This window comes from Squalius cephalus, assembly GCF_949319135.1.
Source record: "Squalius cephalus genome assembly, chromosome: 2".
Taxonomy (NCBI): Eukaryota; Metazoa; Chordata; class Actinopteri; order Cypriniformes; family Leuciscidae; genus Squalius; species Squalius cephalus.
The window spans coordinates 1,514,865-1,532,680 of NC_137123.1; the positions used below are offsets into that span (position 1 = coordinate 1,514,865).

Sequence of the window (17,816 nt, forward strand, 5' to 3'; positions counted from 1 at the left end):
CCATACTCCCCCCGTGTTCCTGGTTGTGAGAGAACAAGACAAGAGTGAGGATTCGGGGTGGTGGAGGGACCGAGGGATGCTGAAAAACTGTCAAGGAGTGTTAGGTAAGTTGACAGAGTGAATATGCTTCCTCGGTAACGTTAGACATGGTATTGTTTGATGACAAGTTGATATTGGATTGATTATTTGTACGTGCTCCTCCCGAACTTTGTTTATGAAACATCATGTGTAGATTCCGCCATCGCGTCTGTTATAGAAGATATCGACAGTGCATTCATTTTAAAAGAGGAACAGAGAGCCGCGCCCGCGACATTTTGTTGGTTGAAAATATGAATGAAGAACATGCGTCATTTACTCCGTTGCTCTGATTGGTTGTAGGTCTATCCAATTGAGTGCAGAGTTTTTTTTTTTCCTAGTTCGGTTGAGACACGCCCCATAATCAAATCTCTATGGAGCGGTATCAGACTCACATTCTGACTAGAATATGAGTATGACGAAGTCAGGCTAGTGATTTTCTGCACATCGCGGCTTTGAAATGTTAAATGCTGAGCTTATAAACACTTTACACAGAGGGAAGATGAGAAGAAAATGCCATCAAAACATTTCATTTACATTTAAATTTATTCATTTAGCAGACGCTTTTATCCAAAACGACTTACAAATGAGAACAGAAGCAGTGAAACTAACAGTAGGACAACAATATGTAAGTGCTGTGACCCTTCTCAGTTTAATCTAACGCTGTACATGTTAATTGTTTTTTTCATATTTCAATATTTAAAATGTTATATTTAAAACATTAATCTCATAACATTATTTATGCAATTGTAATTGGGTAGTTGACAAATGGCCAAGAAAAAGTACTTTTTTGGAAAACATAACTTTTTAAGAAAAAATACATATATTTATGGAGTATGAAAACTGCAGTTTCAGAAAATAGCAGTGGTCACTCATTTTGTCAATGACTTCACATATTTTTTTCACGTTTTCACTCAACAGACCTGTAAATGTGTCCTATGGTGTGACATTTAAAAAGTACTAAGAAATTAAATTATTAAATAACAAAACATACTTGAGACAGAATTGTTCACATTATTAAAACATTATTTTCTTAAAGTGATATTTATTTTACATGAAAGTACTAATTAGAATCATTTTCACCATGGATAGATGAACCTGATAAACTACGAATGTCAATAAAACTTTTTCGCCAAACTTACAAAACTGTTTGAAATTGTACCTATTTAAGAAGAGATATTATTGTAACTCCCCTAATGCCAAACTTGACTCTTTTTTTAAAGATATTTTAAAATAAGTATATTTTTCTGTTGTTTTATGTTTGTCACACCATAGGACAAAACGTCACACTAAAGGACAAAGATAGTCATTGCATAAAAAGAGTCAGAATACATACTGGTTATTATAACAATAATAACAGAGGAAATTTGTTTTTGTTGTTGTTGAAACTTTATATATTCGTTTTAAAAGCTTCTTAAAGAGGTCTTGTCCTATTGTGTGACATCTGTGTCCTATGGTGTGACAGGCCAAAGCGTCACACCAAAGGACATTTGAGCTTTTGTGGCAGTTAATAACCATGCTAATACTAGCTGAACTGTTATTAACAATTGGCATGATACATTTGCATAATATTACATAGTCCTGCTGTTAAAAATACAAATTTTAATTAAAAAATTAAATTTAGGAGTGTCACACTAAAGGACAAAAAAACTTAACCTCAGTGGTCTGAAAACATAGTTAAATATTTGAACAATTCTGAGAGAAACACTTGCCATGTGCACTGCTCATGGGCTTCATAGGGGTCTTCAGTCACATGACCTTGATGGGGTCTTTCAACTAAATTTAGTTGTCCATGATATTGCCCAACATAATATCAGGTTATTGCATAACACCAAAGGACATTTTTTTCTGTGACAAACTTTATGAAATTCCTACACTTTTAGAAATGTATGTATAGGAAAAGTGATGGCCACTTAGTGAAATAGACACTTGCACAATTATGCCAGGAGTGTTCATTAAGATGTTTAAACATCATTTTCTTTATTTATAAAAGTTAATATTTATGAAATAATGTTGTCTACCGTCACACCATAGGACGATTTTGAGATTTGGCTCAAAGTTGTAAAAAAAAAAAAAAATAACTCAGGTATTTAAACAACAAATTCATGTAAAACAAGAAAATGTTTAACCATTTATAGTATTCTAAATTATGAAAATGTGAAAAACTATTTTTTATCTTCTGTGACAGTGAAAAAGCCACGTCACGACAACTACCCAATGGCAGTGTAAATGCATCCATGGCTCCTCTGCATCTCGAGCTACGAGAACTCGCGAGACTGAAATGTGAGGAGATTCCTCGTCGAGTGAAAAGCTGTCTCGTGGTCTCGCCATGACGGAGCGTGAGGGTGAAATGAGCACAGAATAGTACATTCACACATAGATACGGGCCTCCACTGTTTTTATCTAAATAAACACCATTGTAAACGTCTGCTCTGCTCATCCAGCACGAGTTGCAGTCGCACACAGTGCAGCACGAACCACAGTTCACTGATCGCATGATGATGGCCGAGGATTTGTTGCGCAACAGAGCCTAAAACGTCTGATAAATGTCTTATCTTGTAGAATGCGCGCTAGGGCTGAACGATACATCGAATTTTCATCGTCATCGCAATATGAACTCGCGCGATGAACACATCGCAACAGACAGCCTGACACGATGAATAACACCTGGTTCAGATTACAAGATTTTTGTGTCTGTTACGATAGTCACGGTGTCAGATTACTCGATTTTGACTCCTAAAATCTTGTCGTGTCATGGACAAGAAACATGTCAGACTACACGTTGCTTTCCGACCAGTCATCGCGTGCCGTCACACGCACACATTCACTCGCAAACATTCACACACACACACACACACACACACACACACTGTCCCTCGCTCACTCACTCGTGCTAAATAGTAATCCAGGCAGGTAATAAACGTTTGACCTATCACGCAAATAACCTATTAAAGGCGCCTAGGCACGACCACAATGCATCCCTGAAGTGTCAGCAGAGATTGTGCCAACTAGACTCTCCCCTGTGAAGGCCTCATTGACACGACAGCCATTGGCTTTTGGCTTGCTTAGCTGGGGACATTTAATTTTACATTTAATTTAGTATTCAACAATAATATCGATCTGCCTGCATTGACTGGATATTAGAACATATTAGATATTAATGCATATTAGAACTCAACTGAGCTGGACCATGACATCACAGTTTTCTCCAGAGCGGAAATATACATAAATTAACTAAATTAATACCTTTTTTACAACAAAAATGAAACATCACTGAACTTACTTAAAGGGATAATTCACTGCTGGAAAGATGAATGTGTATTTAAATTGGGTCATTTAAGTAGTAGAAATGTGAATAGGCCAGAAAATGTATTTTTGGCTCATGTGGATGAAAGACCTGAGGGAGGGAAGCACGGTCATTCGGAAATACTACCGGTAGTGCTGGGCGGTTTGACCAAAAATCCACATCACGTTTTTTTTCTAAATTAAACCGGTTTCACGGTAAATGACGGTGTTTTTTTTTTTTTTTTTTCAAGCATGATGGGTGTTAACCACATTTTCTACTGAGTGAGAGAGGAAATACTGCAGTAGATTAACTTATAATGCCCTATTTTATTGTCATGAGTGAATGAAAAAATCCACACTAATATTAATAATACAGGTTTGCAAGGCTGTTTACAAAGAGGTGCCAGCAGGACGCGCTTTAGGAGCGGCAGAAATAATGGTTTCCCCGGTAACGGCTGTAGCCTACTCAAAGCAGCAACGCTGCTTTATCAGGAAAGATAAAGAAAGATTCAATCGTAATAACAAAGAAACTTTTCTAAAGACCGTCAGTTCACTTCAGATACGTTCATACAGTATAAAAACACGCGCGCCGCGAGAAAAAAAAAACACTCTCACCCCCACACGGCTGCGACACGGCTACCGGAGCTGATCGTGCCCATTCTAGTCAATGCTTGTGTTTCAGATCGAAGCTTCCCAAAAGCAGCTCTCCGCGCCGCTTCGCTAAATATAGGCGCCTAGTCTATTTTGACGCACGCGTGTGGAGGACGGAATAAAACCTTGTCGCAGACGTGTGTTCTGTGTTGTAAATGAGGTGCGAGACAGTGTCGCGCAGCGCCGCGTTCCGATTAAAGCGACACACCGGTATTGCGGTTTATTAAAAATTCATATCGTAACAAAAAATAAACACCGGTATTCGGTTTGAACCGGTAAACCGCCCAGCACTAACTACCGGGTTCAATTACGATTTTTTGCTCATTTGTGACACAGATCGGATGTTTTCTATGACCGTGTAAACAGGGAAAAAACGCATGCATTTGGATATTTCGAGATCGGTTTCAGGCCTCGTTCATTTGTGGAAATAAATCAGATATGTGCCAATGCGACTATCATGTAAACAGACAGATCCGATTTTTTGAGGCATTAGGCTACATATCCGCAGTTTAATGATGAGAGAAACCCCGACACGCATCTGCAAAGGGACGGATGGCCCGATGAAACATTGTGTCGTCGTAGGAGAGGAATGTGGACACACGTTGACACAACATATCAAAGGTTGGCTTGCTCATCCTAAAATTTCAGACCCCCTGCTCCTCGTTAAAGCCCGCCACGATCTCATGAAAGTGTGTATCTATAGCACGAATTTTATTCCAAAAATAGTTTTTGAGTGCATATGATATTTACTTTATGGCTTTATGATTTTAAATCATGGTGATAGTTGGCGAACTTCGCATAAGCTACCGTATTTTCCGGACTATAAGTCTTCACATAGGCTACTGTATTTCGCAGCAGTCACATCAGTCAAAAAATGCATCATGAAGAGGACAAAAATACATATAAGTCGCACTGGACTATAAGGCGCATTTATTTAGACATTTATTTCACAAAATCCAAGACCAAGAACAGACATTTAATCTGGAAAGGCAAGTTATTCAACTACACAATAGCACACAGAACAACAGGCTGAAGAGGTGTCCGGTATGTTAACGTAACACATTAACTAGGGCTGTAACGATATGCGATATGAAACCGAAATCGCGACACACAGATCCACAAACTTGTGTTGCGGTGTGAGGCAGAGAGAGACACCCCTTCCACTCCCAGAGTTATCCTTCCCGTCCAGATCCAATGCTACCACATCTTTAAATTACTAATAGTATTATTTTAAGTTAACATTATAAAATACGTAGACCTACACCACAAAACTAGTTGAGGATAAATTCTTTAAAATTGGGCAATTCCAGCGTTATGGACGTGACATTTGCAGTCAAAACTTGAAATATGAATTCTCAGAAAATGCATTTAATATCAATATATTGAAACGTCTGTTTATATATCCATATTCCCTTAATAAAGGGACATTAGATAATATCTCTACATGCGTTTTATATTTAATATGAGGAAAATACACACGTGTTATGGACACAAAAAAATCTTTAACTTTTAGGTGGCAAAATATTTTTTAGTAATTCTGTGAAATACACTGCGCAAACCAAAAGTAATACTAACCACCGGATGAAGAAGGGTTGACTCTCCACAGAACATAAAAAAAAATATATATATATTATTATTATTATTATTATTTTTTTTTTTTTTTTTTTTTTGCATTGAGGAAAAAACAGTGTGACGGACGGGACCGCTCTGAAAGCGGCACTAAAAGACTGCTTTGAAACGTGAAATATAGTAGACAATAGATAATCCCGACACGGAGGCGTCGGCACGTGAACTGGAGCTCATCTCATAAATGAACCGAAACTCAGCATATACGTTGGCCTACTTGCCTCACAGACCTGAGACATATATAGAAAGCTTGAAATGTCTACGTTTAAACAGAACAATTCAAAACGAAAGAAAAAAGACTGCTCTTCTCTCTGCTTATGTAATCTGTATGAAATGTGTATTTCTCTCTGGCGCGTTCACTACGGCGAATATCAGGAGTCAGCATCGTCAACTTCATCTTTGCAGCCGACACTGACACAGAAAACACTTGTTTATTAATAAACAATTAAAATGTCTCCTTGCTATATTTGACATATTCATAATCATTACTTTTGCTGGTTCTTTGTGACAGCTTTTAGGAGCTTTATTGGCAGCGCCACCCTTACATGTTACATGAACGCGTCACCACCGCATCAGCACCAAAAACATGGAGATTTTTTTCTTTTTGAGGGCATTTTGTTTGTGTTCAGTTTTTTGTTCAGTTTTTTAGTTGTTTTCAGTAATTTTTTCAGGGCTAGGCTACAGGAGCAGCATCTGTACTCTCGCGGCTGTAGACGGTAATGTTTTCTCTTGGTTCATGTCAGTCAGTATGAATTAATTTTGATATACAAGTCGCACCTGACTATAAGAAACAGGACCAGCCAAACTATTAAAAAAAGTGCGACTTATAGTCCGGAAAATACGGTATATCGCAAAGCTAGCATCAAGCATATTTCACGTTTGTCCATCTGTGCAAGAACCCCCTTTAAGCATGCGCAACGCCTCAGATAGTATGTCAAATGTAAACACATTAATCGGATATGGGGCAAGAAAGTGTAAACGGACGGTCAAAAAAAATCGGATATAGACAACAAATCAGATTTGGGCATCAAGACCTGCAGTGTAAACGAGGCTTGCTTGTCCCACATACTTGAGTATCTGCAATGAGCAGTTTGGATCCATCCGTTTGCCGGAGAGCAGCTTGACTCCTGGGTGATTGTAGCTCAGATCCAGCTCTCTCAGGTGTGAGGGGTTTGAACTCAGAGCTGAAGACACATAACCACAGCCTTCCTCTGTCACCATACAGCCAGACAACCTACAGACACACAGTCAGATCATCTACAAAAACACATATGACTGGAAGACTGTAAATAATCTCTTATATGTTCTTTTTTCAATTTCAGCAGACAAATATATACATTTATCAAGGCAGAAATGCTTCTTTACAATAAAACAAAAAAATATACGTCAATACAGAGACAGCATTATAACCCATCATGTCTACCAATGGTCATGGAAATGAAATACTCAAGCTTATACAGATGTTTTGTGTTTTACACAAGAACAAGGGGAGCTATTACTTATAATTATTAAAAAAATAAAAAAATAAAAAGTAAATAAAAATAATATTTTTTTCCCATATTGAACAAACATATTCTATCTGGGTTCTTAAGGAAAAGGAAATCTTTTCCATCACATGTATATGTGTGTATGTATATGTGTGTGTGTGTGTGTGTGTGTGTGTGTGTATATATATATATATATATATATATATATATATATATATACACACATATGTGTAAGGAATAATTGACGACAGGCCATTGAATTATTAGAAAAATAATGCACACCCGAGGTGGTAATGCGGTCACGACGCAAAGCGGAGTTACACCTCGGGTGTGCATTATTTTTCGAATAATTCAACGGCCTTAAGTCAATTATTCCGCTTATACTACAGTTACCACACCTCGAAACATTGTTCAGATTATGTATTTCAAGACGTTTGTAAAGTTTGTCATTAAAATGCTCTTGTATGTAGACCTAATTTCTTACGCATCTAATCCCATGCCTCCGTTGCTAATTCCTAAACGTCATTTTAGAGTTAGTAACGGAGGTCTGAGCCGCTGATAGCAGACTAATGCTGGGCACATGACTAGCTGACACATTCTCTGACTGTTTTCATCGACTGCAGCAGATTTTAAACACCGACTTTGAACACAGACTGAACGCACTGAACACGCGTTTGGGCATGATCAGTCATAAGTATCAAATTACATTCATTATGGAGTTATTAATGCAGTTATTAGAGAGAGATGTTGCAATAATAAGACAAAAAAGCATGTGCATCAATATTATTATTTATTTATTAATTCAATTCAGTTTAATTTATTCGATCATTCTTTTTTTTTCATTATTGACAGATGACAGTAGACTATAGCCAAATAAATGAAACACAAAGCCCTTTTAACAAGTAGGCCTATCAATAATTATTAATTTGTTATAGACCCCTTTTGTGCCGACGTCACAGTTACGTCACGGCGCTAGCTGGAGGCAAAACAAACGGAAAACTGGAGGCGGCCAATACAAACCAGCACAGATTCGGCGACATAATAAAGAGCTTAAATTATTCTTTTTATTATTAAATGTCATCTTGTTGTGTTCTTGGGAGCAAGAATCAATGAAAAATGAGTATGCTGTATCTGGAATTTTTATTTCTAGAAAATATTCATATCATTAAAATTGCACCGTAGTGTCACTCTTTACATTGTCGTCTTGGCGCTGGCTAGGCAGAACTGCGGATTGAACCACACAAGTCTTTACATGACCATTCAGCACATAGTTATATTATAGGCATCTAAATATATTTATATGTCCTCAGTTTCTCTTTACCCTCGGTTTCTCTATCGGGTAGGTGTAGAAGTCAGGCCGCTCAACTGGGGGTAGCGTTAACGTTAATCCTGTCAGTTCGTCCATTGACTGAGCGTGTATGGTCATCTGGTTCCGTTCGTTAAAATTAACTTTTGCAAATAACAATCGGCGTCCTGGACAGTGAGTGACCTTGCACATTAAGACAAAATCGGATTTTCTCCAGTCATTGTTAAAAAACAAGCTAACAAAACTTGCAAACTAACGTTAGTGAAGCGGCCAGAGGGATCTTTCTGCCTCCAGCTAAGCTCCGCCCACACAAATACGTCACCGTGTTTACCAACTGTAAAAGGGTCTATCTGCAATAAAAATCCATGCTGCAGGACTATCCATTTATTTAGCCTATATTCAGTTTAATTTTCTATTGATTATAGATAGGACTATATACTTTATTAAAATTAAACTGCATGTTTCTATTGATTGTGAAGCTAGACATTGAAAATTGCAGATCAAGCGCAAGGGGCTAAATGCTTTTGAATGCTTCAATGCTTTTGTTATGAATTGTATCCTACTTTCCGTTATTACAGTTAACTACGCAAAGTGACATGGAACTGTAATGCGGTCAAGACCTGCCTGGAACTACTTCCGTGCGTTTCCCTGAAAATAATGCACACCTTAGAACATTCGTCAACCAATCAGATTCAAGCATTCAACGGCCCTGTAGTATATATATATATATATATATATATATATATATATATATATATATATATATATATATATATTAGTGTAATATATCAATCCAATCATCAACTGTAAGTGGCTCTGGTTTTAGCCATTTCTTTGTAATTACTTTTTTACTGGCTGCCAGAAGAATGATGTAAGCAAGATGTAAACATTCACAATTACAAGGAATCGTCACCTCAAAAACAGCTTCCAAATTTCCTTCAATCCCTTGCCAAAACTGGGTTAATTTCTGACACTCCCCAGAAATATGATAATGGTTAGATTCCCTTTTCCCACATAATCTCCAACAGCTAGCACCTGTCCCTTTGTATCTTTTCTGTGTTGGTGTAGTAAATCTCTTATATGTTCTTAAATACCTCAGTATCTGCAGCTGACAGTGTGGGCTCTTCAGTCCTTCAGAAATAATCTTCACTCCTGAATCCTGCAGGTCATTGTTCGTCAGGTCCAGCTCTCTCAGATGTGAGGGGTTTGAACTCAGAGCTGAACACACATAACCACAGCCTTCCTCTGTCACCATACAGCCAGACAACCTACAGACACACAGAGTCAGACCATCTACAAACACACATCAATATTATGACCGGCAGACTGTAAATTATATCTTATATGTTCTTAAATACCTCAGTATCTGCAGCTGACAGTGTGGGCTCTTCAGTCCTTCAGAAATAATCTTCACTCCTGAATCCTGCAGGGCATTATTACTCAGATCCAGCTCTCTCAGGTGTGAGGGGTTTGAACTCAGAGCAGAACACACATAACCACAGCCTTCCTCTGTCACCATACAGCCAGACAACCTACAGACACACACAGTCAGACCATCTACAAACACACATCAATATTATGACCGGCAGACTGTAAATAATCTCTCATATGTTCTTAAATACCTCAGAATCTGCAGCTGACAGTTTGGGCTTTTCAGTCCTTCAGAAATAATCTTCACTCCTGAATCCTGCAGGGCATTGTTACTCAGGTCCAGCTCTCTCAGGACACAGTTTGAGGATTGTAGAGCTGATGACACAATTTCACAATCCTGACCAGTGAGATTACAGCCAACAAGACTAGAAGAGAGTAAATACAGCACAATAAGTTGGGGTGTATGGTGCTTTTCTTTAAAGGTGCAGCAGTAGCACCTTAAAAACTAGAAAAGAAAATAGATAAATAATTGCCAATACAAAGATAAAATGAAGTAAAATATTGTGAAATATGTGGTAGTTGTGGAGACGTAGTCCACATTGGTGGATGAACAGCTTGACACTCACTGACCATAGGGTTCCCTTGTCCATAGCATAGCCTAGTTATTCCAAACTGAAGTAGTATTTATAACATAAATGTAAATATAAAAAAAAAAAAAAAAAAATTCAAGTAGATAAAGGATTGCCAAGATATAATGTAGAATGAATCTGTTTCATATGGAGTTGGGACGTGAGGTCAAAGACTGTCACTTTCGGCACTGGCCACATCCCCAGGTGAAGTCACAGGTCCATCATCCCCAGAGGCCTCGAGTCTAAAGCACTATGTACAGTATATGTTAAATTATGTTGTAAAACATATGCATAGAGTGTGATGTCATATTGTGTGCACGCGCGTCTATGGTTTGTGTGAAAGAATACGTCAGTAGCGCTAAATAATAAATAAAAAAACATTCGTCCGCAGCCGCTCCACTCCTGACCGCAAGTCCACCGTCAGTGTTGTAGACCGGCACTAGGCAGGTTTTTTGTGTTCATTTCTATTGCATTACGATTGAAAGCAGTATCAATAATGTCAAAAGTATGATGTGCAGTCAAGTTCGGGTGTGTGTATGCTGTTAAAATGAGTGTTCTCACTGATACGCTTGTTGTGATTCGCGGAGTTTTGAGGAGTTGTATTTTGACGACTTGATATTATTTCTTATTCAAAAGTTTCCTGCACCCCTGCAAAGATCCAGGCAAGACAAGATTAAACATGTTTACTTGCAAAATAATTACATTCTAAATTTAGAAAGCCTAACATTCCAGTTTAATGCGACATGTAGCCTAAGCTATGTATCGTTACTTTTGCAAAGACTCTATTATTTTTCCAGTCATAGACCAGCGCTCAAGCACTGACTAGAATCCAGCGCACACACACACACACACACACACACACACACGGTTTAAAAGCAAAAAATATGTATCCAACCCCATTTAAAAACAGTCTGTCGGTGCCATCTTTTGGACATTCATCATATTGCATTGGTTTTCATTTCTTGTCCTCAAACAGAGCACAAATCTGTTTATTTTTAAGTCACACATTCTACATTGATTAAAAAGGAAAATCAATTGAGTTTTTAATGGTAGTATTATTTTATACAGAAATAAATGATTTATAATTAAGATGAGAAAGTTAGTGTTAATTAAAATTTTAAGGAAAACAAATATATTGATCAGAAATATAGCAAATATATATATTTTTTAAATATATATTTTAAATTCATTCAGGTACAATTACCAAACATATCTCAAGGTCATTTTGTCTTTTAATAATTTAATGAATAAACTAATTATATAAACAATTGTCAATGCACTACAAATAAACTGGTTCTATGCCTTTACTTTATTAATAAAACCTATTTAAAAAATACAAGGCTTAAGACATTTATTTTCCTTTGGTGGTACAGCCTGAGACATGCACAATAAGAAAAAAATTGCCTTCTGCATTTTTGTTTTGCTTTTCCCTCCATTGTACCGAACTCGTACCCAACCGTGATGTCTGAACCGAGGTATGAACCGAACCGTGACTTCTGTGTGCCGTTCCACCCCTACTGTCATGGGATTAATATTATAACTATTATTATGTAGTAGTGTAATGTAGACAGACACAACTAAAAGAGGTTGAATTTTTCATATAATTTGCACACAGAATATGGGTTGGAGCTTTTACTTTTGAACTCTCAAAGTGCACCAGATTGATAACTTTAACATTAAAATGCACAAAGTTTTCGTTCAGGGACCTGGATATTGCATAGGGGGCGCTGGCCCAAAAAAGGTTGAGAACCACTGCTCTGAATGGCACGAATGGTATTACTGACTATTTAAACTGAGCAGTGTAATATCTTATATGTAAGGTTGACCATTTTATTTTGGTATTTTGGCGCGTGGCTCTTAATACTTATGTTCCGGTTCTGGTTGCTCTCCTTCGGTTCAGATAAGCGCGACTGAAGAGAGGCGAGTTGTGCTGAAGCTCCGTCTAAAAAGATGATATGAGTTTTGTTTATTGTACTAAAACATGTAATTTTGTTCTTTAATACACTTTAATCTTATTCATACTTGTATGAAGTTTGTGTGAAGGATGTGAAGCCTGTATTTTTGAAGAGAGTTCATTAAGCATGAGTGTGCAAGCTCTGGCTAAAATAATGCCTTACTAAAATAATCACCGACAGGCTGATGATACAATGGCAAGAGATGGCCACAGATTCCAGCTTGTTTTGATTCATTTGTCTTTTTATTCATGCAGGTATATGCTCCCATTCATGCTTCTGTTAATATATATTTTTTAATTTATGTAAAATGTTTTTTTCTTTTTTGTTATATATGTTGAACACTATTGGTTTTGATTTATATGAGAAACATTAAAGCTGTAAAATGTGTTGCACTTGCGGTAAGCGTGACTGAAGAGAGGCTGATGTTACAATGGCAAGAGATGGCCACAGATTCCAGCTTGTTTTGATTCATTTGTCTTTTTATTCATGCAGAATAAAATCTGGCTTGAGTAATTTCTGTTGGTCTCGTTCATTTACCCACACAACGCAAAGCTAAATGAAGACCGGTCACGCGTGAGGCGCACACACGATCGAACAGAGGAAACATAAAACCATACTCCGTCATTTTGGTCATACAGATAAGAGCAGGATTGTTCTAAACTAGGGAAGCACCGATACCATTTTTCCAGAACCGATCCGATCCCAAAAATTCTGAGTATCGGCCGATACCGATCCGATATCAGCACAGGTTTCTTTTTAATCAGTGTAGAATTTCTATACCTCTGTTTGTTGAACTGATAATTACTCTGTTGTGTGTTAAACATCATTATAAAGAAAAACAACAAATGAAAAAATTATATGATCGTAATCTATGACAAAATACTATTATAAACTAGATTAGTTGAAACTTCAGCAGCAAAAGTTACTCTAGAAAAATCATGAGCACAATAACTGAATAAAATCTAAACATTTAGAGAAAACTGTGGAGATTGAGAACAAATAAAAGTGAATAAGTGTAGCACTAAATCTGTTAAAATGTTACTCATTGCTCTTTGTATTGTTGTAAAATACATTCATGAAAAACAAGTAAATATATTTATGATATATACTATAAAATTAAAAGACATTTCTTTTAAATGTTTAGCGCAGCTGTTTAATGAGGCAGCAACATATTATAGATAGGACAGAACAAGAAAGGCTATTAATAATCTTTCATTGCCCAAAAGTATTATAATATGAAAGGCTCCAATACAGAGCGGCACAAAGCGCTTATGCGTATCCCGTGCGCAGAATGATGCGCTTGCAGCAACATGGAGTCACAGCGCTTCACATTGAAAACCTCAAAGCAAAAAGGTAAGAGATTTGATGCGTAGTTCCAGTATTATATGAATGCATATAAGGTGTGACTGAGTGACAGTGGCTAATGGTTTACATGGCTAATAATGGGTCAGGTATGAGGGCCCCTTAACAGAGTTTAGCTTAGGGCCCCAGGGAGGTCAGGATCGGCTCTGCGCGTGAAGAACAAGTATAGCGCTCTCTACTCCAGTGTGGAGATCTAAAAGTATGGGATGATTATAGTATCAAAAAGATTAACACGTGCAAGCACACTTATCAATGAACTTGATACATTGTAGCCACAACGACATCTGCTTCTCGCGTTAAGTGATCATATGGGAAGACACATCGTCTTGTGTCCGTACTGGTTAATAATTGCCCCACGAGGAGCAATTTGCCAGCGCCAGTTCGGCTGGCCTCATGACATTCCACACACGCACACGCACGCACAAACACACACACACATTACACACACACACTCACCCCCACACACACAAAACCTCCTTTGAGTACAATTTCATGTAGAGATATGGCTCTTGAGTGTATACCTTCTGATATGTATGTGTGATTAACTTTGATTAATAATGGAAGTGTGGTTTGCTAGAATATAGGTTGGAATCCTATAGACTTATGTTCCTTGAAAGGAATTCCTCAGTCGTGTCCTGTTGTAATCCTCCCTCAGACCATAAAACTTTATGACCTCAAGACGGCATCTCATCCAGTTCCTCTTGTAAAGCCAACATTCCAACACCTTAACATACATGAAACTCTTCAGAGAAAACTCCCTAAGATGTTTGATATGTATTCCTATGTTTCTCAAAGTGTCGTCGTTTGCCATAACGGAAACACTGACAATTTTATTGTGTTTAATCAAGCTTTATTTGTGTGTAATGAGGCATATGAATGTAATGTTATGTGTGTCCAATATCTACCTGTAATTCTTGGTATCTGTCTGACCGTCCTGTTTTAATTCAACCAGTCCCGCACATAGTATTATCGTAAGATGTATTATTCTGTATGTATAATCTTAAGAGGAAATATTAATTATTTCGCTCAGAAGACATATGATACAAGGGGGCGTGTTTTTCTTCACACAAAGAAGACATCTTCCCGCTACAGATCAGAAGTTTTGATTCGCTCTGTCACAAAACGAGGCGTAAACAGATTGTCTGTTAAAAGGAAGAGACCCCCACTTCTCGCTCTCTTCTCTCATCGATCCCGCTTGACCTCCTCCTCCTCCTTCTCCACGTGCAGCGCTGCTCCAGCTGGACAGGCTTGCCTTGGCCTCTGGGACACATGACCGCGTCATGTAAAAGCCTGCCGTCTTTGCAACCAAGATGTGCAACCTCTCCCATCCCGGGAGATGAACTTTCTCGGTAACCTTACAGTCAGTAAGCCTTTTAAACTTCGCGGCACTGGAAGACCCAGCAGAAACAGGACACCATCCGCGCTGTCCTGCCGGTTTCAGCATCACCCGAACAAAAGACAAAATCGCAAGTATATTGAGTTGATAAAACTGCTTTCCAGGTTGTCTCGTGAATTTAGGTTTTCTGTATGTAATTATTATTTTCCCCTTCTCTGCCTTTCTTTCTTTCTTTCTTTCATTTCATGTTATCCTGATCACGTATTTTCTTGTTTGGTTAAATGTGTGTTTGTTTTATTGTTTTGTATTTTTACGTACGTTTATATTCGTAGCTCATATAATCTCTAGTTTTGCATTTATTAAAATTCATAAATACTTTTCACTGTCTCTGTATTTGAAAGCCCACCATTCTAAAGTCAATGAAACAAAAGATCTTAAGCTACAAGCTCGATATTAGACTACATTCAGTAGTTTTAATTAATAAACTCAATAAAGTTTAATGTTCGTGGCCAGAACCTAAACTTTAGTGGAGTTTGTGAATACCCCTTCTTAACTGTACTGACCTTACATCTACTCGCTGGCCGAGTTAAAGGTTGGTCAAACCAGTTACAGAACGAGGTAATCTCGATAATTGATAAATTAAATGTACATGCGACTTATGAATTATGACTATGAGTCATAAATATTAATATTCCCAAGATTCCCCATATTCTTGAGCTAATTCATATTTACCCAAAGTCGTATTCGTTACAACATGTTGCAGAATTTTTTTATCCATGCCTTTCAACTTGCGTGTGCAAAATTTAAAATTGAATGATTGTGAAGCAATTTGTACAAATAGAGACATTTTTGTGAATACAAATGTTTTCCTTTGTATTAGTGTATCATAATTTGCACATGCAACAAAGAAGATGTGCATGTGTGGATCAGGTGACACGCATGCATTCATTGACGTCTTTTCTGAGTCGATCTCATTTGATTCATTTGGATTTTGAGACTTTCCTTTCGCAGTTTCTAAGCATTTCACAACCCACACACAAACAACTACAAATGAATAGGCCTGGTGCTAATTATTAATGTGTGCACAACTACCCATCTATTTGACAAATTCACAAATGTGCGTCACTACATTTAAACTAATGCAATACAAATTGTGTGTGCAAAATCCAAAATCACATGAATGTGCAGCATTTTGTACAAATAGAGACATAGTTGTTAATACAAAACCTCGGTTTTGTATTAATGTAGGCCAGAATTTGTGCATGCAACAAGTAAGATGTGTATTTGTGGATCAGGTGACACGCGTGCATTCATTGACTCGTTTCTGAGTCGATCCTATTTGATTCATTTGGATTTTGAGACTTTCATTTCGCAGGTTTCGCCTTGCATGATCCACACACAGATGTCTGAGAAAACCTGCTACCACTAGATGGCAGTATTCTGCTTAAACAGACAACGGCAGCGAAATCAAGCGTTCTTCCCATGGTTCTTCCTCATTTAAGACGCTTAATGTGAGTGATATTGAAGAAACAAATTTAGTACACAATATAGACCTACCTTATTAATAAAGCATACTTTATAGAGGCAAACAGATTATGAACAACACCCATAGAAAACAATTATAAACCGCTTAACGTGCAATCGTTAGTATGCGTTGCATGTTCAATAAGGTGTATTGGCTACTGAGTTTAAATATCACCGTCTTACTGCATTGACGTTAAGCTTTTTCTTTATAATATGCTCTATGGGAGGAAAACTATAGCCTACAGACAAGAGCCTATTATGAACGCGACGCGCGGCGTTTCATGTTAATGGAATTTTCCTTCCTGAGCCTGTTAAAAAGAAAAAGCTTAACATGAAATTCTGCAGTTGCGTTTAACTTTGCGTGTGTATGGGAGAGCAACCGGTCCGAGAGCGCAGTGAAGTAAGTTTTAGGTTTGATATTCGCCGCATTTTCTAAAGGGACCATCTGCAAGTTCCACTCACAGTAAAAAAATATAAACGTCCAGTCATTCATTCAAATGAATACTTCCAAGGTTATAGCCTAGTAAATGCCTAGTGGGCAGACTGACTTAGCCTACTGCAGTGGTTCTCAATCCTGGTCCTGGGGACCCACAGCTCTGCACATTTTATATGTCTCCTTTATCTTACACTCCCAGTTCAGTTCATAGAGCTCTTTCCTAACGAGATGATGATCTGAATCAGGTGTGTTAAATGAGGGAGACATACAAACTGTGCAGAGCTGTGGGTCCCCAGGACCAGGATTGAGGCCCCTTAACAGAATTTAGCTTAGGGCCCCAGGGAGGTCAGGATCGGCTCTGCGCGTGAAGAACAAGTATAGCGCTCTCTACTCCAGTGTGGTGATCTAAAACAGTGGTTCCCAACAGGGGGGTCGCGGCCCACAAGGGGGCCTCAGCGAGCTCTCAGGGGGGTCGCGTCATATTTTGAAAAGTTTTGAGCAATGAGCATTAAATAAAAGCCCTTAACTTTTTTCTGTTCAAAATTTACAAAATTTATATAATGAGCGAGTTCATCATGAATCCATTTTCCCATCTGTGTTTTTGTCTTATCCTGAACAACTATGGTACACCTATAATAAGTGTTTACATTGGGACTATTTTACACTAGATCGGATCGCTGCCGCTGCGGAGTAGCCCAGTACCTGCGTGACTCGTCATAGACGCACACAGAGAGAAGTAGTTCCGGCTACAATGTTCTTCCGAAAGACGCATT

General features: G+C 37.9%; 1 protein-coding gene across 1 annotated transcript in view; it reads right to left on the bottom strand.

The window, feature by feature from the left end:
- Positions 1-17,816, bottom strand: part of LOC307154377 (protein NLRC3-like) — a 46,726-nt gene that overhangs the window by 4,423 nt on the left and 24,487 nt on the right. Inside the window, exons 4-7 of the mRNA XM_079864270.1 lie at positions 10,053-10,226; positions 9,789-9,962; positions 9,525-9,698; positions 6,707-6,871 (exon numbers count right to left, since the gene is read on the bottom strand). Of these exons, the coding sequence (XP_079720396.1) occupies positions 6,707-6,871; positions 9,525-9,698; positions 9,789-9,962; positions 10,053-10,226 (687 nt within the window). The remainder of the gene's footprint in view (positions 1-6,706; positions 6,872-9,524; positions 9,699-9,788; positions 9,963-10,052; positions 10,227-17,816) is intronic.